Genomic DNA, 27,881 nt, shown 5'->3' with positions numbered 1-27,881 from the left:
TGCCATTATAAATAAAGTTTGGAAAAGAGAGAAAAGAAAGTCAACTCTAGTCCCACTTCCTTAAGTACTTTGGAGGAAATTTATGTGGAAATCATTCTGGATAGAGGGAACAGCAAGGACACAAGCCTTGAGGCGTAAACAAGCTTGGCATGTTCAAGGAGCAGATAAGGTAGCACAGCTGGGGTAGCCGCAGCCTGCCGGGTGTTCCAGATCTCATTTTGGACATCAGCTCCCAAATCAACAAACTTCCTTCTCTGGTAATCTTCCCCAAACACACTACCTTCCACACCCCTTCCCCATACACACTAATGTGGTGGGGAGGCTATGGTGTAGACCTGGTGTGTTTAGAGCGGAGTAGATAATAGATGCAATCGGGTACTCTCTCCAAGGCATTTGGAATTAGGATGGATAAGCATTAAGCAGTCTCTCTGTGAAGCTCTGTGACCCTGGAAGCTGTGAGGAAGGTGCTCCACTTCAGTCAGAGGCAAAGGAGGCAGGTCAGCAACAGAGCAGCAGGGATGCAGAGCCCAGTCCTGCCAGTTAACTCCCCAGTCCATCCATCACAAAAGTCAGCCACATTTCTGCCTCAGGTTCCAGGGGACTTCCCTGCATCCCTATCAAACATCCTCATTCCTTTAACTCAAGCTGACCTGTGTCAACCTCTAGAGAAGTGTTTTGAGGAAAGGAGTTCTGTGGTCAAATAATTGGGAAACAGTGGCTTAAATCAAATATAATAGCTTTTTATCTGCAGACCTCTTAGAGCCCTTACTAGCATTATGTACATTCAAAAAGGAACTCTCCAAAAAAGGAACTCAAGTGAGATTCATTGCCTACTTTGACTTCCTAGGTTGTGCTGGGAAATGTAATTAAACAGGATGCCAACCTGAGTGGTTTCAGCTTCTGTTTTGGCTGGTCCTGGAAGACCAAGAACAACAGAAGAGGGTCCATCTATTCTGACCACCAGGAACACAGGTGTTGCTAAAACATTCCATCACAACAAGTAATTTTATCCAGGAGAGAGGAAGGGAAAAGTCAGACACAGACAGACAGACAGACAGATACCTGAAGGACCGAGGAAAAGAGAATACAGTTACATTGTGCTTGTTATCCATCAAGTCTGACCTTTCAATACAACAATTGAAAGAACGTCAGCAGGCTACAGTCCATAGGGTCATAGAGTTGAACACAACTGAGGTGACTTAGCACATTCGCACAGAACAATTCCAAATTATTTGCCAACTTCAAGATCACATTCTTTTCATTCCAATCCCAAAGAAAGGCAATCCCAAAGAATGCTCAAACCACCTCACAATTGCACTCATCTCACACACTAGTAAAGTAATGCTCAAAATTCTCCAAGCCAGGCTTCAACAGTATGTGAACCGTGAAATTCCAGATGTTCAAGCTGGATTTAGGAAAGGCAGAGGAACCAGAGATCAAATTGCCAACAACCACTGGATCATCAAAAAAGCAACAGAGTTCCAGAAAAACATCTATTTCTGCTTCTTTGACTATGCCAAAGTCTTTGACTATGTGGATCACAACAAATGGTGGAAAATTCTGAAAGAGGTGGGAATACCAGACCACCTGACCTGCCTCTTGAGAAATCTGTATGCAGGTCAGGAAGCAGCAGTCAGAACTGGACATGGAACAACAGACTGGCTCCAAATCAGGAAAGGAGTACGTCAAGGTGTTATTTGTTATCCTGCTTATTTAACTTATATGCAGAGTACATCATGAGAAACTCTGGGCTGAATGAAGCACAAGCTGGAATTAAGATTGCTGGGAGAAATATCAATAACCTCAGATATGCAGAAAGTGAAGAACTAAAGAGCCTCTTAATGAAAGTGAAAGAGGAGAGTGAAAAAGTTGGCTAAAAACTCAACATTCAGAAAACTAAGATCATGGCATCTGGTCCCATAATTTTGTGGTAAATAGATGGGGAAACAGTGGGAACAGTGACAGACTTTATTATTATTATTATCATTTGAGCTCTAAAATCACTGCAGATGGTGACTGCAGCCATGAAATTAAAAGACACTTGCTCCTTGGAAGAAAAGTTATGACCAACCTAGATAGCATATTAAAAAGCAGAGACATTACTTTGCTTAAAAGGGTCTGTCTAGTCAAAGCTATGGTTTTTCCAGTAGTCATGTATGGATGTGAGAGTTGGACTATAAAGAAAGCTGAGCACTAAAGAATTGATGCTTTTGAACTGTGGTGTTGGAAAAGACACTTTAGAGTCCCTTAGACTGCAAGAAGATCCAACCAGTCCATCCAAAAGGAAATCAGTCCTGAATATTCATTGGAAGGACTGATGCTAAAGCTGAAACTCCAATACTTTGGCCACCTGATGCGAAGAACTGACTCTTTTGAAAAGACTCTGATGCTGGGAAAGATTGAAGGCAGGAGGAGAAGGGGACAACAGAGGATGAGATGGTTGGATGGCATCACCGACTCAATGGACATGAGTTTGAGTAAACTCCAGGAGTTGGTGATGGACAAGGAAGCCTGGAGTGCTGTAGTCCATAGGTCGCTAAGAGTTGGACATGACTGAGGGACTGAACTGAACCAAAGATCCCATTCCAATAATTGACATCCCCACTCAGGTGAGCCTAAAATGTATATCATCCACAAAATGATTTACTGTCTGAACTTGGGACTCGGCCTTCCACCTCTTCTGGCCATTCAGAAAAGATTAGGTAGAAACCATGGTCTTCATAACTGGCCGCCAAGCACCCCAGGGCTTGCTCTTCATTTCCCTGTCATTCACCATAACTTACAGTACTGGGAGCCCAGAGATGAGCAGGACTGGCCTGGCCGGGGAAACTCCCAGTCTGATGGATGTAGAGAATGAAGTTTCAAACTGACACCTGGTATAGAGGGTGGGAGTGCGGGGCAGAGGGTGTTGTGGGGCAGAGGGGAGACACTGAGCTTGATCAGGTGGGGCGTAGGGCTAGATCTAAGCTTTATAGGTGCAAGAGGAGAGAGCAGAAGTACAGCGCTCTAACCCACCTAGAGGACTCAGATTCAGGGCTGGGTGGCCCTTGCTCAGAGAATACTACACTGCTGGATATTGCAGACTGGGTATAGGAAACCGGTTTTAGGTGATGCTTATCCATGACAAGCCATTTGTCCACATGTTTCAGTGAGTCATAAACTCCCCGGGGCCGATCCCGAGTGTTGCGCCTACAACCTCTTAGGTCACCTGCACAGAACGTTTAAGTGCGGGGGCGCCCTCAACGCTGGGTTTCTATTTAGACCTCGCCAGGCGCCAGCTCAGCAGCCTGACCCCGCCCCCTCCCTCCTGGGCCCGCCCCCGGGGGCGGAGACCGCCGAAGCTGCAGGCTTGGGGCACAGCGGCGAGCGGCTGCCGTGCAGCGCATTCCCAGGCGCAGGGCTCGGTGCTCTGCTTAGAACCCCGAGTTTGCGGCGCAGAAACTGCGCGGGCGAGTCCACTCGGGCAGGTGCGGCGCGGCGCAGCGGTCTGGTCCTCGCCCTTGGAGGACCGATGTGCCCGGGCGTCGCGGCGCGCAGACCTGAACTCAGGTGAGGGCAGAGGGAGAAGACGAGATGCCCTCGGAGGAGCCCTGCGCCCCCGGCGCCCCGGGGACCAAGCGCGCGCCGAGCCGCGAGCTGCGCCTACCTAGCCAGCTGCTGCCAGAGCTCTACGCCTTCGCGGCGCGCGTGCTGTTCTGCTTGGCGCCCGTCTACCTAGCTGGCTACCTGGGGCTCAGCATCACCTGGCTGCTGCTCGGCGTCCTGCTGTGGATGTGGTGGCGCAGGAACCGCCGCGGGAAGCTCGGACGCCTCGCTGCCGCATTCGAATTCCTAGACAACGAACGCCAGTTCATCAGCCGCGAGCTACTCGGCCAGCACCTGCCCGCTTGGGTGAGCCGGGCCTAGCCGGGCGGAGGGTCGGAGTTGGGGCGGATGCCTTGGGGGTTCGGAAGAAATTTGCGGTCGGCGAAGGAGCTGGGGCGCGCAGACCCGAAGGAGGGCGGGAGCCTGGGACCCTCACACCTGGTCCCCAGGGGACAGACCCTGGGGGCGGTGGCCGTGCCTCTCGCCGCGGCGCTCCCTGGTCTCATTCCCACCTCTGATCCTGCTGTGCTGGGAGCGTGAACCAGGGTTTCACTTGAGGGCCCAGAACCTGAGAGAAAAATCGCAGGCGGGCCACACCCAGCAGAAAAACAAGGGCGTCTGGGACTCTGCAAAGTTACTGGTGAGGGAAACAGAAGACACTTCTTCCACTCGCCTGTTGATTCAAGGCAGGGTGAAACACTGACAGATACTGCAGTAGCAGAAACGCAGACTAGCTGTCGTTGGCAGAGGCCGGGACAGAGGGAGGCGGCCGGGCTAGAGACGAGAGTTCAGGGCTGGGACTGCGAGGGGTAGAGAGAGGCCCGGCCTCCGCCTAGCTGGGACACAGGCTTCTCTCCCTCCCTGGGCTGGTAGAGACACGCAGATACACATTCTGCAGCTACACAACCATCTCCTGGTGTGGAATGAACTGGACTATGGCTTCTCAGATACTTCTGGTCCTGAGAATCTCCTGGCCCACCTAACAAAAACAAGCTCTAGGCCCCATCTCACAACCCTCAGGTGGAATTAAGGAACCTCCCTGAGTCTCATGATCAGATGAGTTTGGGAAATACCTGCAAGAGGGGTATTCGGTCTGAGACTTGGGCCCCCGTAAGCCCCTTTGGGTGATGAACTGGGGCTGGTTGTCTCTGATGGCTTCCAGATACATTCAGGCACACAGGGGAGAGCTGTCCAGAGGCCACCAGACCCCTCACTTCCTCTGGCTTGAGGCCTGTACTGTAGAATCCAGCCAGGCTGTAGGTTCCTCACCCCTGCCTGTGAAAATAACTTCTGAAGTGGGATGCGAAGAAGATATTAGAAAGGCCTGTTCATGTTAAATTTGAAAGTAAGTCTTATTGCATTAGTTTTCTACAGTTGCTGTAAAGTACTACAGACTGGGTAGCCTAGAAATTTATCAAGACCAAGGTGTTGGCAAGGTTGGTTTCTTCTGAGCCTCTCCTTGGCTCTGTTCCCGTATGTCTTCATGTGGCCCTACCTCTGTATATATCTGTGTCTGAATTTCCTCTTCTTATAAGATCGTCAGTCAGATTAGATTAGGGCCCACCCTAATGGTCTTGTTTTAACTTAATCATCTCTATAAAGACTCTATTTCCAAATACAGTCACATTCTAAGGTACTCAGGGTTGGGACTTCAAAATATAAATTTTGGGAGACACAATTTAGTTCATAATACCTTTTATTTATTTATTTAACTGCTTCAGGTCTCAAGTGCAGCATGCAGGAACTTTTTTAGTTGTGGCATGTGATCTAATTCCCTAACCAGGGATCAAACCAGGCCCCCTGCATTGAGAGCACAGTCTTACCAACAGACCACCAGGGAAGTCCCCATAATACTTACTAATATATGGATGGACAGTACAGCTTTAGGAGTAGGTTTACAAATATTGGGTAGCAGCCATGGAGACTGAGTTTGGGACCTTACTCCCCCAGACCTTGTTTGTTCTATGGAGGCTTGTGATCTTGAAAAGTGTGGACCCAGAGAGCAGGCCTATACCTGACCACACTCCTTGCTTGCTGTTGAGGGAGCTCAGGCTGCCTGTTAGGCCTCTGTTGTGACCCCCATGGCAGCCTCAGTCCCTGAGACCTCACCGAGTGACACCTCTGCCTTTTGGCCCTCCCTGTGTTAGGAAGGCCTCCAGGCATTTAGCTGTATACCAAGGCAATGTTTCTGAAATTGGAGTAAGAATCAGATCCTATAGGGGCCCTGATACTCCCCAACCCCCTGTCCTCCCACAAACACCATGGAAACTGTTCTGGCTTCTCTTGGGGGAGGTGACCCCAGAGTTACATGGACCTAGCCAACAGGGAGCTCAGCGAGATGGATGAGACAGAACACAAGACAGTACCTCCTGGATTCTCACCCTGTAAACCACACCCTGGGCCTGAGCCAGCTGAGTTGAAGCAGTGGCCCTGCCAAAGGCAGTCTAAGCAGAGAAGGCCTGTGAGCACAGCGTGGAGGCACGATGTGGTTGGTATCTGAGCAGGTGTTGGGTGGTTTGCCTGGCTGATGTGTGCAGTACAAGCTGAAGCACAGGGGCCAGATTGAGGTAGGTGTGATGGAGGTTGGGACTGATTCTGAAGGGAGTCTGGGGAAGGTTTTGGAAAGGTCCTTCAAAAAGCAGAAGGGAGGGAGGGGTGAAGCTGGAGGAAAGAGACCAGTTGAGAAACCAATTTTAGCCAAGGTGGTATCAGTGGTAGTGGGGACCAAGAGATGAGGATGAGAGCTGAGCAGGGTGGGACTGTAGGTGCGGGGGGGCCCCTATAGCAGGGTGCAGGAGGGACCAGGATCTTCTGCATTCTGATTTGGAGAGCTGGGTGCCTATGCCTGGGATCAGGGATCTGGAATGTGAAGCAGGTCTGAGGAAGTAGGTTGTCTGTATGAACACCTGTGGAGAGCACACAAATAGATGCAAATGTGGGCTTTTGAATCTGCCTCATGGAGATTTCCATGCCCAGGGATGATGTGGAAAATCTGGAACCTACTTGGTTGAATTTCCCTTTGCCTGCCTCCCGAGGACACGCATAGATTATGAAGACAGAGGTGGCTCCCGTGCAGTGGGGAAGAGGGACCCTTGCTCACGATTTCAGAGCTCGGGCATCTTTATCTTACATGTGGACCTTTCAGTGGGCCTTCCCTATTTGGAGAACTGGTTTTCTTGAGTGAAAGGGGATTGATGGACTATGATCTTTGGTGTCAAGAAATATTTTTACTAATTAGCAACTGACAAGCCACTAGCTAGGGTGTTGAAGAAAAGTCTTGAGGGCCTCGAAGCCCTGCAGGTCATCACCCAGCACCCAGTGAGTGAGGGTGGACTCCCGCCCCTGCTGCTTGTCCAGCCATGTGCACACCTTGCTCTAGTTTGCACCCAGTCCCTGTGAGGGGACAGAGGCCAAGGCCAGGCTGAGCCACACCTGAGAGGCCACAGCGGTACCTTCTCACTGGAGCTGTCCTTTCCTGCCCCACTAGACTCCTCCTCAACTTGTCATACAAGCTGCTGCCTCCAGGCGATCAGAGAAGTTGCTTTCCTGCGCTGGCTCTCATTGTTCCCACCTGTGAAATCCTGTTAAAGGAGGTTGTTTCTGGTCTAACTTGAGACAGCCCCACTCCTCCTCTGGCTTGCTTCCAGGAACAGTTCAAGGGAAGGCTGCTTCTGCCATAGAAGGGGTCACAAGTGATGATGCCAGGGAAACCCTTGTCCTGTGAATGTGGCCCAGCCACGTGGAGAGACAGCAGTTCCTCTTCTGAACAGGGGAGCGGCCACTGCCTGCCGCTCATGCCAGTGTTCCTCATACTCAGTTTTTATATTTTTCAAAGAATTAAAAGCATGACTGAACAACTTTCACTTTCAAGAGTCTTTTCGGTCAGCCCACCTTGCCAGGGCTGGGAGCTGTGGACAGCACAGTAATAGAACTAGAGACCTTGATCCTATAGTCTCTGCTCCACCACTCATCTAGCCATTGGCCTTGAAGACTCAGTTTCTACACGTGGTTGGGATGAGTTGAGTCTGAAAAGCTGCTTGTTTGGAGCCAGGCATGACTGCATGCTCTGGGGGTCTATCACTGTATCCTTTGCAATTTCCCAGACCTCCCAACTCTCCATTTTTCTAACATGAAATGAAGCTCATTACCAAGTGGCCCAGCAGCAAATGTGCTCTAGAGTTGGATGGCTGGAGGGTGCAGCCTGGGGTTCCGTTCACAGAATTCCAGCTCTGGTACTCCCTAAACTTCCCACCTGATCTTCAGAATCAGTCCTCCGTGCTCTGGGCTTCTCAGGTAACCTGTACTGCTTGAAACCTCCACCCTCCCCCGCCCAGAGGCTCAGGCCCCCAGCTGGGTCTCCACAGGCTGTCTCCTAGATCTGGGCACAATTGGCCCTTTGCCGCCCCGTGGTTTATGGGTTGTTGCTCATGGAGCCCTTGACCAGCACTCACTTGGATAACTGGTTGGTTTATCAGATATTTGTTGTGCCGCTGCCACGAGTAGGCTGGTGTGAGGAGGGAAGTTTGGCATGAGTCTCACCTGCCTCCAGGTGAATGTGTCTGGGGGCTGAGGGCCTGGTAGTCAGGGGAAGGAACTGTCAGAAACCTTGTGTCTGTCTGTGGTCTCGGGCCTCGCCGAGCTCACTCTCCTGGCAGCTAATAGCAGTCAGTTGGCAGCTTCGTGGGAGACAGTTAACCCTCGTGTATCTGCTGTAGTGGGAGTGGGCTGATGTGATGTGGTGGTGTGGACTTGAAGTCTGAGGCTCATTCACTGGGGGACCTTGAGAAGGTCCCCTGTCTTCTCTGTCTCTGGTTCCTGCCTGAAAATGATGAGGTTCTAGGGGAGGCTCTGGAGCCTTTTTAGCTGCAGGAGTGTGCCACCACTGATCAGCCCCAACTCAGCTTTTCTGCAGTGCCCCAAACCCACAGGACACTTTTCCCAATCTTTCTTGCCTCCCCACCACCTAAGTGAGGGTGCCCACTGAGGCAAACATCCAGGAGAGGTGAGCCATTCGCTCAATGGTTTGAGCGACCCAAGGTTCATTCACAGCAGCATCCCTGGGACGATGATACATGGGATGGATCTTTCTAAGTTTCTGTGCCAGCTGTTCAGCCTGACAACCAGGGCTGAGTGCTTTGCTTTCCTGAGGCTGAGAGTTCACATTCCTTTTGTGGGTGGAACAGCGGTCTTCCAGGGCCCAGGCTCCCACAGTCTGTCCTGATACTTCTGCTAATTAGGGGGGTAAAGGCAGTGTCAGCTGTGAGCTAGGGTGGGAACTCTCAACTTCAATCCCAAAGCTCAATTCTCAGAGTCAGGGCCATGGAACCTGGTTTTAAACATCAAGACTGGTTGGGCATGGCTTGGAGCTAGGGACTTCTTTCCCAAAAGGCCCCTATAGCCCCCATGAGGTCATTCATATGGCTCCGAGTCAGGCCCATCTTCAAGAATGAAGGGGCAGGGCAAGTTTTAATCATGCCCCTTGGGTCTCTGCCCCATGACCTAGTGATGCTTCATGGACTTATCATGTCCTGGGCCTGGATTGGGTAATAAGAGAGGCAGAATGTGGGCCTGGCACAGGGATCTTAGGCATCCACATGTTTGTTCCTTTACTCAGTGAGCAAACATCTATCGAGGACTTGCATTGTCAGGCACCATGCTGTACCCTGGCCCACAACATGAGTGTCACATGGTCCCTGCTTTCAAGGAACCCTTGAGCTGAATGGGGATTCAGACCCACAAGAACAGCCTTTTCTGACACAGCACGATCAATCCCACAAGGTGGAATGCACATTCTGGGAAAGCATGGGGGAGGGAATGAATCTAATCCAGACAGCCTCCTTGGAGAAAGAGGCTGTAGGAGGGGGTGGGTCACTCTGAACCCAAAGTTTCCATCATGTTTGGTCACTTGAGTGCTTCATCTTGTCCTGGGGTGAGCAGATCTGGATGGTAATTAATGATACCCAGACTCACAGGACTCTGATGCTGGAAAAGATTGAGGACAAAAGGCGAGGGGGGTGGCAGAGGATGAGATAGTTAGATAGCATCACTGAGTCATTGCACATGAATCTAAGCAAACTCCGGGAAATAGTGAAGGACAGAGGAGCCTGATGTGCTGCAGTCCATGGGGTCGCAAAGAAGTCACAAAGAGTCAGACACCAGATAAGACTTAGCGATTGAACAACAGCAACAAGACTCACAGTAGACTGTCTGGTGCAAGTTACAGGGAGCTGAATCTTCCTGGAATAGAGGTGTCCCCGAAACCTTTTCTCCAAGCTAAGGATCCAAGTCATTGGGAGGTCAGCTGTAGGTTGAGATCAGGGCCAAGGGTAGAACAGTCCCTGTCCTTCAGCAGGGGGCAGAAAAGCATGGAGAGCTGATTCCAGCTTCTCTGGGCCTTGTGGTCCAGAGCCTTGACCCCAGGCAGAGATGGCCCGTCTGTAGGTATGACCCCAGTGACTTTGGGGGAGCTGCTGGGAAGTGTGAGCTGTCATGCCCACCATGACTCATGAAGGCCACAACACAGCTACATAGAGGAGCAGGGGACTGGGGCTCTGCCTTCCTATCCTCCCACCCCTCCATTCATAGTTACTTCTGGTAGAGTTTCAGGCATTTTTAAATCTCAGGAAACCTAGAGCTCATAGCCCCAAAGTGTTCCCATGTGCTGGAGGAAAGTTGCCCCCCTCTCTCTTCCCCTCCCTTCCTCCACCACTTCCTCTTCTACTACAAATAGTGAAGAGACAGTTAAATGTTTTCTGGCCCAGTGGGAACTATTAAAGGAACAGAGTCTCATTCTCGTTACCTATCCTGTCACTTCAAACCAAGATGACGGTTGAATCCCTCAGGCTGCACTGGGAGTCAGGGCTCAGCTCCTGTGCCCCATCTCTGCGTAGGTGTGGGTGGCTGCTCCTGCCTGAGAAGTCCCATCCCAGTGTGCCCAGGGTCACTAGTCCTTGAAAAGCCAAAGAACTCTCCAGGAGGTAGGATGTTTCAAGATCCCAGGTTCACGCACTCCATTCTTTTGCCCATACTATGTTTACTTTTTAAAGTAACTGGTTATAAACTGGTTAAAAATCTCATTTTTCTGGTTATAAAAGTGCACATATTCCCATGGTAGGATATTTGGAAATGGACTATAAGTAAATATTAGAGTAAGCATTTACAATTCCACCACCCGGAAATATACCCTATGTTTGAGAGCACTTCCTTGGTATAAAATGTATATGAAAACAATCTTTTGAAAACTTGTACCCTTGAATTTTTTTTTCTTTTTGTGTCCTTAATATTATCTTGCAAACATCCTTTCAAAAAATCCTTAAAGGTTATGACATCCTTAATATAAAGAGACCATAAGTGACTTGACCATTTCTTGGACATCCGCTATTTTGGTTATGTCCAAGTTTGTTCTGTTTCTGTGGTGGGTTGAGGTGGGTGGTGTTTCCTCTCTGTGTCTGGAAATTTCTCCCTCTGATCTTCCAGTCTGGCTCCCTTTACTCTTCCTTCAAGTCCAAGCTCAGGAACCTATGCTGGGACCCTTCTCTCATACCCACTTCCACTGTTGACTTGAACCTACCTATTTTTATGTCCAACTTTTCCTCCAGATCAAATATTCTTTTAAGGTATGTGTCTTGTACCTCTCTCTACCCCCAGCTCCTTGCTCAGTGCCCAGTTCAGATAGGCTTTCAATAAAAATCTGTGGCATGAATGCCACACTGAACATCTGCAATGTAAATCTTAGTCCCTGGATTTCCCTGGTGTTCCAGCAGTTAAGACTTGGGCTTCCAATGCAGGGGACCTGGGTTTGCTCCTTGGCTGGGGATCTAAGATCCCACAAGCTTTGCAGTATAGCCAAAAGATTAAAAAAAAAAAAAAACTCGGACCCCGTTTCTCTAATTCCTTACATAGATTACATATTAAACTTATCTGTCAAAACTTAAGAACTAGAAAGGTCCTTATTTCCACCTCACTGTGGCCTTCTCAGCATGGAGGAGGAACAGGCGGAAGAGGAAGAAGATGATGACTATTGCTGTTCAGTCACATCTCCCTGCTCAAATTCACTGAGTCAGTGATGCCATCCAACCATCTCATCCTCTGTCATTCCCTTCTCCTGCCTGTAGTCTTTCCCAGCATCAGGGTCTTTTCTTCACATCAGGTGGCCAAAGTATTAGAACTTCAGCTTTAGCATCAGTCCTTCCGATGAATATTCAAGGTTGATTTCCTTTTAGATTGACCTTTTAGGTTTGATCTCCTTACTGTCCAAGGGACTCTCAAGAGTCTTCTCCAACACCACAGATCGAAGGCATCAATTCTTTGGTGCTCAGCCTTCTTTATGGTCCAACTCTAACAACTGTACATGACTACTGGAAAAACCATAGCTTTGACTAGCCGGACCTTTGTTGGCCAAGTAATGTCTCTGCTTTTTAATATGCTGTCTAGGTTGGTCATAACTTTTCTTCCAAGGAGTAAGCATCTTTTAATTTCATGGCTACAGTCATCATCTGCATTGATTTTGGAGCCCAAGAAAATAAAGTCTGTCACTGTTTCCATTTTTCCCCCATCTGTTTGCCATGAAGTGATGGGACCAAATGCCATGATCTTCGTTTTTCGAAAGTTGAGTTTTAAACCAGCTTTTTCACTCTCCTCTTTCACCTTCATCAAGAGGCTCTTTAGTTCTTCTTCGCTTTCTGCCATTAGTGTGGTATCATCTGTATATCTGAGGTTATTGATATTTCTCCTGGCAAATTCTCTTGATTCCAGCTTGTGCCTCATCCACCCCAGCATTTCACATGATGTACTCTGCATGTAAGTGAAATAAGCAGGATGACAATATACAGCCTTGACGTACTCCTTTCCTGATTTGGAATCAGTCTGCTGTTCCATGTCTGGTTCTAACTCTTGCTTCTTGACCCACATAGAGGTTTCTCAGAAGACAAGTAAGGTGGTCTGGTATTCCTGTCTCTTGAAGAATTTCCCACAGTTTGTTGTGATCCACACAAAGGCTTTGGTGTAGTCAATGAAGCAGGAGTCGATGTTTTTCTGGAATTCTCTTGTTGTTCCTATGATTCAACGGATGTTGGCAATTTGATCTCTAGTTTTTCTGCCTTTTCTAAATACAGCTTGTATCTCTGGAAGGTCTCGGTTCATGTATTGTTGAAGGATTTTGAGCATGACTTTGCTAGCATGTGAAATGAGCACGATTGTCCGGTAGTTTGAACATTCTTTGGCGTTGCCCTCCTTTGGTTGGCCTTTTACTAATTTAATGAGCAAGAGGATACGTTTTTTTACCCTCCAGGCATTACCAGACCTACCACTGAACTCTCTGACAATTTAGGATTATACTCAGGTGGGGCTTCCCCAGTGGCTTAGTGGTAAAGAATCTGCCTGCAGTGCAGGAGACCTGTGTTCAATCCCTGGGTTGGGAAGATCCCCTGCAGAAGGGCATGGCAACCCATTCCAGTATTCTTGCCTAGAGAATCCCATGGACAGAGGAGCCCAGCAGGTTACAGTCCACTGGGTCACAATGAGTTGGACACGACTGAAGCAACTTTGCATGCACCCATGCACGCCTTGAAACAATGACTCTGCTCTGAGCCCTTACTCCTCAGCCTGGATGACAGGCTTCTGCCACCCACATTATCTGTCTGCTCAGTCATCCTGCTGTGTCCAGCCAACTGAGGACAGTTCAAGGCTAGTTGTGCTGTTCAGGAACCTAAAGATTCTAGAACAGTTGTTATTGTTTAGTTGCTCAGTCATGTCCAACTCTGCAACCCCATGGACTGTAGCCCACCAGGATCCTCTGTCCATGGGATTTTTCAGGCAAGAATACTGGAGTGGGTTGCCATTTCCTTCTCCAGGGGAATCTTCCCACCCAGGTCTCCTTCATTGGTAAGTTTACTGCTGAACGACCAGGGAAGCCCAAAATTAAATTCCAAGCTGGCAAAGCAGTTATTTCTCTTAAGGCACTTTGGGCAGGGTGATTTTCACCCCAAAAGCAGCAGATTTAATAGCTGTTTTCAGGACTTTCCTGGTGGTTCAGTGGTTAAGACTCCAAACTTCCAATACAGGGGGCTCAGATTCAGCCCCTGGTTGGGGAACTAAGATCCCACATGCTGTGCTGTGCAGTCAAAAATAATAATAATTTTAAAAAGCAGTTTTCATGGTTAAATGTTTACCTCCCAAGAACAGAGGAAAAAGGGATGTAAGGCAATGTTTCATCAGGAGATAAGTGACTGAAATATGGGCTGTTTTCTGGTGGGGGAGGAACTCTGCAGAGGCACCCACAGAGCAGGGACTGTCTCAAGAGAATAAGAGCCCAGCAAGGCCTCTTGTGCAGCATCCCCTTCCCCACCAGACACCTGGGAGAGGATCTTCTCTCTTCTTTCCAGTGGTGGGGGTGCGAGGGGGGGGGGTGGGTTGGCAAGATCAGATGAGAAATGCCCTTTGGAGCCGGATCCAGAGGCTTTTTTCTTTTTCTTTCTAGAAAAGAGAGTGTGTACTTAGATCTTTGTGTGTACATGTGATTTAGTGGCAGAAAGTGAAGAGGGACTAAAGAGTGTCTTGATGAGGGTGAAAGAGGAGACTAAAAAAGCTGGCTTGAAACTCAACACTTAAAAAACTAAGGATCATAGCATCTGGTCCCATTACTTCATGAGAAATAGATGGTTAAGAAATGGAAACAGTGACAAATTTTATTTTCTTGGGCCCCAAAATCATTGTGGATGGTGACTGCAGACATTAAATTAAAAGACAAGTGCTCCTGGGAAGAAAAGCTATGACCAACCTAGACCACATATTAAAAGGCAGAGGCATTACTTGGCCAACAAAGGTCCGGCTAGTCAAAGCTATGGTTTTTCCAGTAGTCATCTATGGATGTGAGAGTTGGACCATAAAGAAGGCTGAGCACCAAAGAACTGATGCTTTCGAATTGTAGTGCTGGAGAAGACTCTTAAGAATCCCTTGGACTGCAAGGAGATCAAATCAGCCAATCCTAAAGGAAATCAACCCTGAGTGTTCATTGGAAGGACTGATGCTAAAGCTGAAGCTCCAATATTTTGGCCACCTGATGTGGAAAGCTGACTCATTGAAAAAGGCTCTGATGCTGGGAAAGATTGAGGGTGACAGGAGAAGGGGGTGGCAGAGGATGAGATGGTTAGATAGCACCACCAACTTGATGGACATGAATTTGAGCAAATTATTGGAGACAATGGAGAACAAAGGAGCCTGGTAGGCTGCAGTCCATGGGGTCACAGAGTTGGACATGAGTTAGTGACTGAACAAGTGGTTCTGTGGATGGGTCTGTGTAGTTCTGGGTGTGTGTGTCTATGTGTGTACATGTATCTGTGCATCTGTGTGTATCTTGGTGTGTGTGTCTACATGTGTGTGTCCACCTACCTGTATATGTCTGTGTGTGTCTCTATGTCTGTACACAGCTGCTCCCATGGGAGGAGCCACTGTCTTTGTGAGAGGGAAGCAGGATTCACTGAGTGACAGGCATGCTCTGTAAGTGAAGCCCTCTAGTCCCCTGCCTCCTGAGAGAGACTGGTGGCCAGAACCTCCTATCCAGGCCTCTCAGCCCAACTCCAGCCCATCTGTGGGCCCCACCCCTCAGTGGCATGCAGCCCTCACACTCTGGTTCCATTTCCTCACTGCTGTGAAATCACTTTTCCTAAAGAGTTTAAGAAATAAAGCATGTGACCACCTATAGATGAAGCACCAACATGATCCATTTTGGTGGCCCCTGCCAGTCTAGAATTCTTAGACTTGTTTATATATATATATATATATATATATATATATATATTTGTTTATATTTATATGGCTGCACTGGTTCTTAGTTGTGGAATGCAGGATCTTCAGTTGCAGTATATGGATCTAGTTCCCTGACCAGGGATCAAACCTGGGTGCCCTGCATTGGGAGTGCAGAGTCTTAGCCACTGGACCACGAGGGAAGTCCCAGACTTGGTTTGATTAACAGTCTTTCTTGCCTCTCTAGGCTCTGATTACCTCCACTCTTGACCATATCTAAAAATGCTGTCATTAATTATTGGTCCACTTTGCCTCAAAGACTTTGGCCCAAGTACACTAATAGCAGCATGACAGTGTTAGTTTTAGTTTAAGGAGGCCTTAGATGTGGGCTGAGAGCTCATCTGTTGAAACTTGCCTGAGGGCTCCTGCGGGCAGAAGAGCAGGCATCTGAGATTCTGGTGACATGACCACAGGCCCCAGCAACTTTTGAATTTTCTAGGATTGCTCTGGAGAACTGCCCATACCTGTAATACATCAGTCAGAAGAGTGTTCGTGTTTCTATGGAGATGAACCTTCAAGAGCTCTGTCTCCATTTAGAAGTACATTTGTTCTTTCTCTGGATTGTAGATCCTACAGGCAGCACAGGACTGAGCAACTTCTCTGCTCTCAATCAGAAGAAACCTGAGGCTGCTGGGAAAGGGCCACACACTTGTTAGAGGCCAGGGCAGTGCCTCGAGCCAGGCAGAATCGTGATACTGTGTTTTTCACCTGTTAGTTCATGCCTCCCTTTGCTCTTTGTGGCACAAAAGATATTCCCTTTGTAAAAGAATTGAGGTCTGTAGGCTACTGGTAAAAAGTTGATGACAAAGCTATATTCTCCTAAGATTAATCACTGGAGACACAGGCTGTGACTATATCCCTGGTCAGGAACACTGGGCAGCAGAAAGGCCGCCTTGTTCTAGGGCTGAGGCGGGTCCTCCAGCCTGGGAGGCCCTGAGTGCTCATGCTTTCGCATCCTCCACCACCAGGATCAGAAGAAGCAGGTAAGCTTATTAAAGATGCAAGTTTCAAGGCCCTGCCCCATCCTCCTGAGTCAGAACCTCAGAGGGACCTGACCAAGAATCCACATTTCACCAGCTTTCCAGGTGATGTTTTTATACAGAAAAGTTTGAGAACCGCTCAGAATCTAGCCCTTTGCATTGCCTGGTGGTGGGTGTGTCTCTCATCCTAGCTGGTCCCACAGACTCCTGGATACTCCCAGGCTCATGGGAGTTGGAACGAAAGTGACTTTAGGACTCAGCCTGAGAGTGAGTCAACCTGGCTTCTTTTTCTGCCTTCCCTTTGTTTACCTGGGGAGGGAAAGACAGGCAGAGGCTATGATTGGATCCTTTTGCCCTGCCTACGTGTGGAGCACCCCCATTGGGCAGGATTTCCCATGGCCTCGTGGGCAATGGGCTCAGCCTATCAGCAGAGGCCAGGAAAACAACTTTTGCCCCTGGTCCTTCCTCTTGTGCTTCAGCGATTTTAACTGTGTTATCCTCTTCTCATTTTCTGTTCTCCTTTCTCAGCAGTCTCCCAAAGTGCAAAGGAGACAGGATTTGCTGGGCTTTGGATCAAACAGAACTAGACACACAACCCACATAATCTTGTTCTTGGCAAGTACCTAAGGTCAGAGGTGTCAGTGTTTGTACTTTTGAGGTCTGTATGCCTTCCACCAATAGTCACCATTTCTGGAGCGTTTACTCTGAGCTGGGAAGTGTACTGAGCACCATACTTGAATTGTTTTATTTAATTTTCTCAGTAACTCTGTGAAGTTGGTAGTACTGTGCCCACATTATGGGTGGGAAAACTCAAGTTAAAAGGGGTGGAATTTTAAATGCATAGGAGTAGGTTAGAAAAGCACTAGGAAATAGACTTCAAATGCTGACATTTCAGGTAGCAGAAGGAGAGGGTAAATGGATGAGGGAAAAGACTTGAAGGCTGGACTTAGGTGAAAAGATGAGTTCTGGTCTCCTGGTTGATGTTGGCAAGTACTATTCTCTGAGCCTCTCCTCATATGTAAAATGGGGATAATTGCGTGTTTGCTGTTTGCTTTATACAACATGAGGAGGAGCAAATGAAAGTGTCTATGGAACCCTATGCATGTGTTAGTTGCTCAGTCATATCCAACTCTTTGTGACCCCATGGCCTGTAGCCACCTCTGTCCATGGGATTCTCCAGGCAAGAACACTGGAGTGGGTTGCCATTCCCTTTTCCAAGGGATCTTCCTGACCTAGGGATCAAACCTAGATCTCCTTCATTGCAGGCAGATTCTTTACCATCTTTTACCTCTAGGGAAGCCCTTAGTGACCTAGAAAGTGTGGCCTACTGGTGAAGGCTCAGATCCCATGAGGGCAGTCCTCTGCCAAATTAGACTTTCTGCAGGAGAGGAAAACAGTGGTATGTAATGTTTTGTAAGAGGAGTGAGTGTGGAAGAGTGGAAAAATCAGACAGTCCTGGACCTGGGTCACAGATCTAGTACTCCACAGCTGGTGATTATAAGTTCACTCTCAGCCTTAGTTTCATAATCTGTAAAATGGGGCTAATAAGGGATTAAAGTAACTCTTAAAGGACATAACATGAATTCAAAAAGGCTGAAAACAGGATGGAAAAAAGATACAACTGGACAACTTTGAAATAAAAGAAAGCCCATGGTAACAATTTTCATATTAACTCAGATATGTCTTAAAGACAAAGATGTTATATGCTTATAAAAGTGTGGAAATGTTAGTTCCTCAGTCCTGTCTGATTCTTTACAGCCCATGGACTGGAGCCCACCAGACTCCTCTGTCCATAGAATTCTCCAGGCAAGAATACTAGAGTGGTTGCCATGCCCTTCTCCAGTATGCTCATTAAAGGAACCATAATTAAGAAGGTGCAATAATCATGGTCATATATGTACTTTATAATATAAACTTGAAATATAGGCCAACAACTCACAGACTGCTCAGAGAATTAGATAAATCAGCAGTTGGGCTTGAAATTTTTCATATATTCCTCTCTGAAAATGAAAAATCAAGTACACAAAAGAGTAAACAAGGGTAAAGACTATTTAAAGGCAGTGATTAATAATATGGTCATACATGGAACAGTCATAGGAATTAATCATATACCAGGCTACAAAGATGTTATTGATATATTCCAATGAATCATGTACCAGGCCACAAAGGTATTATCAATATATTCCAATGAGCAGACTGTTCAGAACATAAAGAAATGAAATTAGAAAACAATAATAAATCATTGTAGGTATATGTCTAGATAATTTAAAATATTACTATTTAAAAACCATTGTTTTAGAAAGAAAAACACCAACACAGTATATTAATGCATATATATGGAATTTAGAAAGATGGTAATGATGACCTTATATGCAAGGCAGCAAAAGAGACACAGATGTAAAGAACAGACTTTTGGACTCTGTGGGAGAAGGCGAGGGTGGGATGATTTGAGAGAACAGCATTGAAACATGTATATTATCATGTGTGAAACAGATCTCCAGTCCAGGTTCGACACATGAGACAGGGTGCTCAGGGCTGGTGCCTGGGATGACCCTGAGGGATGGGATGGGGAGGGAGGTGGGAGGGGGGTTCAGGAAGGGGACACATGTACAGCCATGGCTTCATGTGAAGAATGTATGGCAAAACCCACCACAATATTGTAAATTAATTACCCTCCAGTTAAAATAAAAAAAAACATTGTTTTTAAAACATGGAAATTTCAAAAACTGAGAGCTGAATAATGATGAAAAACGATGTCAAAAATTGTAAGGGAATTTGTAACTTTAAATTTATCATAAAATAAGAAAAATTGAAAAATGATTCAACTCTAAAACTCACAGAGTTTGACTAATAAAAGAACAATAGGTTTAGATCAAAGAAATAAGAAAGAAGAACATGATAACTATAGGGATGAAAATGAAGGAAGGAAATTTAAAAATAACAGTAGGGACTTCTTTGGTGGTCCAGTGGTTAAGACTTCATGCTCCTAGTGCAGGAGGCACGGGGTTTGAACCTTGGTTGGGAACTAAGATTCCTCAGGCTGCTCAGTGCAGCCAAAAATATAAAAGGTAAAGAAAATTATTAACTGAAGTTAGTTGTCTGAAAAAATTAAACAACAGGCCAATAGGCACAACTTTGTCAAGCTTGATTATGAAAAAAGATAAACTATAGAATGAAAAAGACAGAAATAACTATATAGGTATAACATTAAAACAATGAAATATTGTAAATAACTGTGTATCAAGACATTTGAAAGCCTGAATGAACTAGATACATTTCTATAAAAATACAAATGTCAAGATTACCACACTTAAGAGATCAGTAGACCTTTAACCGTTAAAGACACCAGTTCAGTTCAGTCTCTTAGTAGTGTCCAAGTCTTTGCGACCCCATGAACCGCAGCATGCCAGGCCTCCCTGTCCATCACCAACTCCCGGAGTCCACCCAAACCCATGTCCATCGTGTCAGTGATGCCATCCACCCATATCATTCTCTGTCGTCCCCTTCTCCTCCTGCCCTCAATCTTTCCCAGCATCAGGGTCTTTTCTAATGAGTCAACTCTCCTCATGAGGTGGCCAAAGTATTGGAGTTTTAGCTTCAGCATCAGGCCCTCCAATGAATATTCATGACTGATTTCCTTTAGGATTGACTGGTTGGATCTCCTTGCAGTCCAAGGGGACTTAAGTTGTAGGTATCACTTTGAATCATTAGTGTATAAAACCTAAGTGAGATATCAGGCTAGCTAAATATTTTAAGTAGGATTTATCCCAGGAAAGAGAGATGGCTCTGGTTTAGAAAGAAACATCAGTGAAGTTGATCACATTAATGGATGAAAGGGAAAAAATAACTTGGTACGAGAAAGTATTGAATATAGTTCAATACCCATTTATAATGAGAGCTCTTGGAAGTTTAGAAATTGAAAAGAATTTCCTCAGTCTGATAGAGGCTGTCTTCCCAAATTTAAAGCAAAAATCATGCTTAATGGAGAAATTCCTTTTGGGGTCAGGAACCAGATAGAGCTACTTGCTAACACCATGAGTGCATATGTAGTGCCAGAGGACTGGCCAAGAGAAACAAGTGTAAGGATAAGGAGTGCCAGAAAAAGAAGTTGTTATCACTTGGAGATTACAAATGTGTATAAATTACCTATGAGAATTAACAGAACTGGTAACAAATTTCAAGAAAAGTTGCCCAGAAAATGAAACATCATTTTTAGTAACTGCAAAACCCACAGAGTAATGTAACAAAAAATGTGTAGGACTTCTTTAGAGAAAAGGTTATGATCCTAAATGTGAATACAATCATACAAAGTGATTGTGTTTTTCATAAATGAATTTGTATGAATTCATACAAATATGAATAAAGGAAAATATTCTGCTCATGGATGCAAAATGTCATACTGTTAAAGAGGTCAGTTCTTCCACAAATTAATCTATAAATTTGGAAATATAACCATTAAAATCCAAGGAGGGTATTTTTGGGGAAGATTGACAAGATGATTCTGAAATTCATACAGAAGTAGAAATACCTACTATTATCTAAAGCAGTTTGAAAAAGAAAAGCAAAAAGAGGGGAATCACCCTACCCCAGGTTATATTGTGAAATCACAGAGATTAAAGTAGTGTGGTAGTGATGCCAGAACAGGCAAACAGACCATGGTGTTCAATGCCAAGTCCTGAAACACACCGGGGTGCACATGGGATGCTCACGTGTGAGGGAAGTAACTTCACTAGTTAGTAGGAAACATGAACTAATCTCCCACCTCCTCTCCCTCCCTCTCCTCCTCCCCCACCCAACCCTCCCCCTCCTTTCCTTCCTCTTCCTGTGCTCCTTCCCTTTATCTTCCTTCTTAGAAAATTGCCTTTAAGTATGTGGATAAATTATATACCTATCTCACTCACTATAAAAAATAAATTCCAGACACATTGAAGACCTTCCTTTTATGTGAAAACTAAAACACAAAGCCAATAGATAAAAACATAGAATAACTTTGAGAATTTGGAGTCGGGAAAGGTCTGAATTATAATGAGAAAGACTCGTTTGTCTGCATGGGACTGACATGCACTGGGTGTGAGAAGTTGCTCCATAAAGGTCAGCCTGTCTGTTTCCTTCCCTGGTCCCGAGCTTACTCAGGGGCAGTCACAAAGGAGGTGGCCCAGCTCTTGGGTTGTCTCCCAGAGGAGGGTGACAGGGCTAAGATTCAGGCTCAGGGAGGCCCTTCGGTGCCTAAGGTGAAATAGGGTGTCTTGATGGTCTCTTTGTCTGAATCACTGCTTGTGTCAGGGGTTCAGACTCATTCTCTGGGGGCATCTCTTAGGCAGGAGCCTCAAATACAGGCGAGGGTGGTCAGGAGAGACCATGACAACGTACTCAGTGAGGGCCCTGGGCCTTCCATGCCGTCCTCCCTTCAGGGTGAGTGTGGGTCTCTCTAATGCAGGTGGTGGGCTGGCCAGTGGTCCCTTACAACCAACCCTAACTGAACTCCAGGATCATGCCAGGAACTTGTTAAAAATGCATTGGAAGCCCCACCCTGGTGCACCTGATTCATCAGATGGAAGCAGTTAAGGAATCTTTGTCTGACTAGATCCCAAGTGTGGGTGAGGTCAGACCCAGCACGCTGGATCACCTTTCCAGCATCCAGCAGATCAGAACTTCTCAGCTTCCAAGGGAGAGATCCACCTGGGCAGGGGTGTAGGACATTGGAAAGGGTATGCACATAGGGTGTGTGGGGGCGGGATGGGAAGTTAAGGTGGAAGGAAGGGTATGAAAGGTCCAGCCAGCAGGCCTGGGCAGGAGAGGGGCAGAGGCTCCAGTGACAGCCCCACTGTAACCAAACTCTCCCTTTTGTGGAGCCCCCCTCCCGGGCCTGGGTGCTGATCCTGTACTGGAATAGCCTGTTAATGGCGTGCTTCCTTTAGCAGCCTGGGAGCTCCTTGAGGACAGGAGCATTCATTCATTCCACATTCATTCATACATTCATTCATTCCACAAATAGTTATTAAGACATTCATACAGCAGAGATAGGCGTTAAGAGGGAGCACAGCTGAGTCAGTCCACCAAAGCTTGCCATGCGGTGAGGAGGCAGGCGGAAGACCAAGCAACTTTAATAAGGTGTGTTGAAAGCTGTGATGGAGAAGCAGCAACACCTAATTGGGACACTGAGCCCCAACCTGAGAGCTCTGAGAAGGTTGCCCATTAGAAGGGAGGTCTAAGAGCCACGTGAATGGAGCAATCGAAGGGAAGGAAGAGGTCTGATTCAGCCCCATATGCAGGAGTTTTACTTCAGTGCTAGGTAGTGAGTGTACCCAGGAGCAATGGAGGAGTCTCCCCTTGCGCTGGCCTGGAACCCAGTTTGGTGAACTGGTCGGGCTGACCCTGACTCCTGCCCCACTCCCTGCAAGATTCCTTCCCCATTATCCCCTTCCGTTCCTGGGCCAGACTGGCTCCCTCTCTGGGAACCAGGTAGTATTGGCAGCACCTGGGAATATTAGACGCTTCTCTTAAGTTAGTATCGGCCCCAGGCCCGGAGCTGGGGAAGCTGAGCCTGGGAGGTTGGTGCGATGTTCCAGGGGTTTCAGAAGCACTGGACTCCTCTAACTTCTCAGGCTGTTAACAACCGCTCCGAGGGAATTCCCTGGTGGCCCAGTGGTTAGGACTCCTCGCTTCCCCTTCAGGGGACATGGGTGCCATCCGTGGTTGGGGAACCAAGATCCTGCAAGCCACTCAGTGCAGCCAAAATTTAAAAAACAGGACAAAAAAATATTGCTCATGAGAGAATGAAGTCTCTCTCCCCTCCTTTGGAAACAGCTCTTCTGGGCAGGTGGACAAGGCCTCGGTCTGTGTTTGGATCCTTGGGGGCATCCCTGGGCAGCACAGGGCCTGGCACTTGGCAGGGCTGCACTAGGCATGTGCACTGTATAGTCACATATGCTCAGTCCCTGGACAGCATGCCTTCTGAGCCCCCAGGGTGGGAAGGGCTGGCCCTTTCTTCTCCTCAGGAGGTCCCAGGCCTACCATGAACCTGATCTGGAGTTGACTTCGTGCTCCAGACACTTGGTGCAGGGCGACAGTAAAATGACATCACTTCCGTTATATGGATCCATAGCATGCACACACGCTTACTCTGTCCATCCCAGAAAGTCTTGGTGGTGGGGATGATGGGGAGGCTGGAGTAGGGGTTGGGTATTAAGCTCAGTAGACATTCTGAGACTGAGACTCTTGTGGGGAGGGGTTCAGCACCCTCAGAATCATGGCATGCAAAGGTTAGGCCACAGAATTGTCACTTCACAGGGATCTCCCCCCATCCGCCACCAAGGGATGTGGCAGGACTCACCTGGCAGGCCCAGAGCCTGGGTCTGTGAATATAGGCCCTGGCCCAAGGGGCCTCCCTGCTGGGGACAGGGAAGCCTTGGGTGGGGCCCAGGAAGGTGAGGGGCACCCCCACTCTGTAGTTGCCCCTGAAAATGGCAGGGTGCCCTTGTTGGCCTTTCAAATGGGCAACGGTTACCTTTGGGTCAGCACCATCATAATGTATTGTTAAGTGAGAAAAAGCAGGCTAAGAAAAAGCACTGTGACCTCAGTTTCTGTGAAAACTACAGATACTTGTTTCTAGAAGAGCCTGGAAATCAATCTGGTAATGACAGTTATTGCCAGGCAGCATTCTCTGATAAAATATTTTTCCTTTCATTTAGCTGTATTTTCTAATTTTTCTGCAGAGGCTATGATTACTTGTATCATTAAAATAAGGGGGGTGGAATTTGCAAGAAGTCAACTCAGGTGTCACCCTGGTGGAGGCCCAGGTTGGGGTTTTATGCTTCCATCAGAAAGGTGAGGGTGGAGGGTCACTGCAAAACGGCCCTTCCATGTCTCCCACCCAGGAGCTGGTGGCCAGTGTCCGATCAGTGTCAGGTTGTCCAAGGTGGGTGGGCACCATCGGGCTGGTTCCCCTTCTGGAGGGTAGGCACTGGGTCTCCAGGGTGGGTCTCAGCAAAGCCTCTGTGCTTGGGAGTGGGAGCCTGCCTGGTTCTGGGAGGGCGGCAGGTCTCAAGTCTAACTTCCTCTTCGACCTTCTGTTCCCTAGATCCACTTCCCGGACGTGGAACGGGTTGAATGGGCCAACAAGGTAAGGCCGGGGCTGGCCTGGGGGCGCTGGCCTCACTCCAGGCCTTGTCCTCCCCCTAGGCCTGGCGTGGACCCTGGATGGGGCGGGGGTGTGGGGGGAGCGTGTGTGAACAAGGCAGTCCTGCAGTCCTGGTGGAAGCCTTGTCTGGGAGCCAAAGATGGCCCTTAGTCTCTGGGGTGGTGGCCTTCCACTTTTCCCACCCTCAGGGTTCTTCTCCTCACCAGACAATGACTTTCTTTTCTTAAAAAAAGTTTTTTTAATTGTGAAATTTTTGTCTTTTAATTGCAAAATTAATGCATGGCCACAGCAGAAAAGTTAGAAGGTATAGAGGGAAATGCAGGCCTCCAATCCCACCAGACTGATACCAGCATGTCCCGGAGAGAGGAAGGCTGTGATTAGGGATTTGACAGCAGCTGCTGAGTTTCACCTCGTCCCCAGTCACGATCTGGCAGCACTGGCTATGCAACCAGGGCGGGTCCCCTGATGTCTCAGAGCTGCTTCCCGCCTTTGTGCAATGGGAATAATTATGGTCCCTGCCTCGTGGGGTTGTTGTGAGGATTAATGAGGTAATTAAAGTATCACAATGCCTGGCTCATCAAGGCCTGTGAGAGAGATGAGCATTAAGCCCTGAAACTCACTTCCTCCTGTCTCCTCCGATTCGGGTTTGAAAAGAGGGAGCTGCATCTTTAAATTAAAGCCCAAGGGACTTCCCTGGTGGTCCAGTGGTTAAGATTTCACCTTCCAATGCATGGGGTGGGGTGGGGGGGGCAGGTTTTGATCCCTGGCGGAGAGCTAAGATCCCACATGCCTTGTGGCCAAAATAACAAAAGGTAAGATAGAAGCAATATTGTAACAAATTCAATTAAAGACAAAATGGTCTTCACACACAGACACAAAACTAAAATAAATAAAGGCCCACATCCCAAAGAGAAAGAGGGAGTAGACTTGTCCCAAAAAGAACACATGGGCTGCTGCTTCTTCACCCCGTACCTCCAATGCCATCTGTATCCCTCTCTGATCACCATCTCCTGCCACCAGGTCCCCTTTCTCTGCCACCCTCTCTCCCCAGGTCCCACACTTGGTTCCCAGCGCCATGAGTTGTCCTGCTGCAGAATTCAGCTATAGGCAGCCTTTTCTGATCTTAGAAAAAAAATGAAATCCATAGGAAACAATTTAAATTTATCTTCTGTGGTTTCTTTTTTTTAATTCTTAAACCTCTGGCACCTGCTCCTTCTTATTTACACCGTGGTGTTGGTTTGGGAAGCATACGTTTTAGCACAGAACTAAAGGGCTTCATCATATTAATTCAGTGAATGACTATTTCATGGTGGGCTGCACAATGGCAGCAAATCTTGGGATCTCACTGTAAGCATGAGAACCATGGCCATAGTTATCCAATGTTTAATGAGCAGATAGATGGACAGGTAGGTTGATGGGACGGGGTGGGTAGACAGGCCGATGGGTGCTGCAATATAAGGACCGCCCCTGGGCAGCTATGGGTCTGGGACAGGGAGCACAGACCTGAGCACCTAGGGCATCTTCCTGTCCTCGCAGATCATCTCCCAGATCTGGCCCTACCTCAGCATGATCATGGAAAACAAGTTCCGGGAGAAACTGGAGCCCAAGATCCGGGAGAAGAGCGTGCACCTGAGGACCTTCGCCTTCACCAAGCTCTACTTTGGACAGAAGGTTTGTGCTGTCTCAGGAGGGGCAGCAGGCTCTCACCTGCCCCTGCAGGGGGTCACGCCTGACTTACAGGGTACCCAGGCCCCACCTGCACTTCCCAGTCTCTTGGCCTCAGGATAAACCCCTCAGCCCCTGGTCCCTGCACCACTGTGTCTGCGGGTTCTAGGGAAGCCTGGCTCAGAGACAGGAGAAGTGGGAGGAAATTCCATTCTTTTAAAGCACAATTTTGAAAACACGCCATATGGTGGAAGCCAACCCGCTCAAAAATCTGCCAGTCATGCTTGCTAACCTCAGCATTAGCTGGGGAGAGCTCACTTTCATGGAGTGGGATGATCAGTGCTTCACAGAAATAACTAAATCTCTGCTAACTGATTGACACTGGCAGTCTGTGTTACAAATCCATGCTGGCTCTGTGACAGCCCTCAGTGACCCAGGATAAAAGCGTGTGTATTGTACACACCTAACGTCCTGTTCCGACTCTAGGCTGCATTTCCTGGTCCATCCTCCTGCCTCACCCTTCCTGCCCTATAGCTCCTCTCTGATGTCTTATTTCGATCATCAGAAATGCATACCTCAGGCAGAGCCACCATGAAGTCCATCACCCTGTCAGTCAGAGGTGCTGGCCTCTGGTCTGCCCCAGAATAAGCAGGGGTCAGAGGGCAGGCTGGCACGCTGAGAGCTGTCTTCCAGCCCCAGGGTGTATGCTCAGCTAGCCGCCCGAATGGGGGCAGGTCAGGCTGGCCTTAACCCCGGGGGTTCTGATTCAGGCTCTGCCTGGACTGGCTCGTCTCAGCATCTGTTGCTTATTTGTTCCTTCCCTGCTTCACTCATGTCTGACTTACTGAGCCCAGCCACATGCTCTGTAGTCAGAGATGCTGTGGCTGTGCCCCTGCCTTCAGGAAGGACCTGTCCTTCTATGGAGGCAGCTGTATACGCTGGTAGATGATAGATGCTGACCTGGCAGTGTATACGTGAGGAACGCATGGATTCAGGAGTGGAGTGACATGGGGGCTGTGGGAGTCAGGGAGGACTTCCCAGAGGGGTACACAGCAGGCGAAGAGTTAAGGAGCCCGCAGACTGCTGTGTTTATAGCAGAGCCTGCCTGGCCAGGCTGCCCATTGGGCGGTGATGCCTGTGGGACCACGTGCTGCTGAAAAGCAGTCCCTTGCTGGCAGCAGAAGCAGGCCTAGTGATCTCAGCGAGGTAGCAGTGAGCAGTCCTGAAGTGAGATATTTCCCTGCCCAGGAATTGAACCTGGGTAGCCTGGATGAAAGCCAGACCATCAGGGGATAGAGGCTTGTTGTTCAGTCGCCAAGACATGACTCTTTGTGACCTCATGGACTGCAGTATACCAGGCTTCCCTGTCCTTTAGTATCTCCTGGAGTTTGTGCAAACTCATGTCCATTGAGTCAGTGATGCTATCCAGCAATCTCATCCTCTGCTTCCACGCCCTTCTCCTGCCTTCAGTCTTTCCCAGCATCAGGGTCCTTTCCAGTGAGTCAGCTCTTCACATCAGGTGGCCAAAGTATTGGAGTTTCAGCTTCAGAATCAGTCCTTCCAGTGAATATTCAGGAATGATTTCCTTTAGGATGGACTGGCTTGATCTTCTTGCAGTCCAAGACTATCAAGAGTCTTCTCCAGCACCACAATTTGACAGCATCATTTTTTCAGCACTCAGCTTTCTTTATGGTCCAACTCTCACATCT

General features: G+C 47.9%; 1 protein-coding gene across 1 annotated transcript in view; it reads left to right on the top strand.

The window, feature by feature from the left end:
• The first annotated feature begins 3,362 nt into the window (after positions 1-3,362).
• The window catches only part of ESYT3 (extended synaptotagmin 3), a 52,993-nt gene continuing 28,474 nt past the window's right edge, over positions 3,363-27,881 (top strand). The window contains exons 1-3 of the mRNA XM_020913408.2: positions 3,363-3,891; positions 24,448-24,489; positions 26,044-26,178. Coding sequence (XP_020769067.2) covers positions 3,574-3,891; positions 24,448-24,489; positions 26,044-26,178 — 495 coding nt within the window. The 5' untranslated portion in view covers positions 3,363-3,573. The remainder of the gene's footprint in view (positions 3,892-24,447; positions 24,490-26,043; positions 26,179-27,881) is intronic.

Source organism: Odocoileus virginianus, chromosome 4 (assembly GCF_023699985.2).
Source record: "Odocoileus virginianus isolate 20LAN1187 ecotype Illinois chromosome 4, Ovbor_1.2, whole genome shotgun sequence".
Taxonomy (NCBI): domain Eukaryota; kingdom Metazoa; phylum Chordata; class Mammalia; order Artiodactyla; family Cervidae; genus Odocoileus; species Odocoileus virginianus.
Note: the sequence above shows the minus strand (reverse complement) of the source record. Positions and strands in the feature narration are given on the sequence as shown.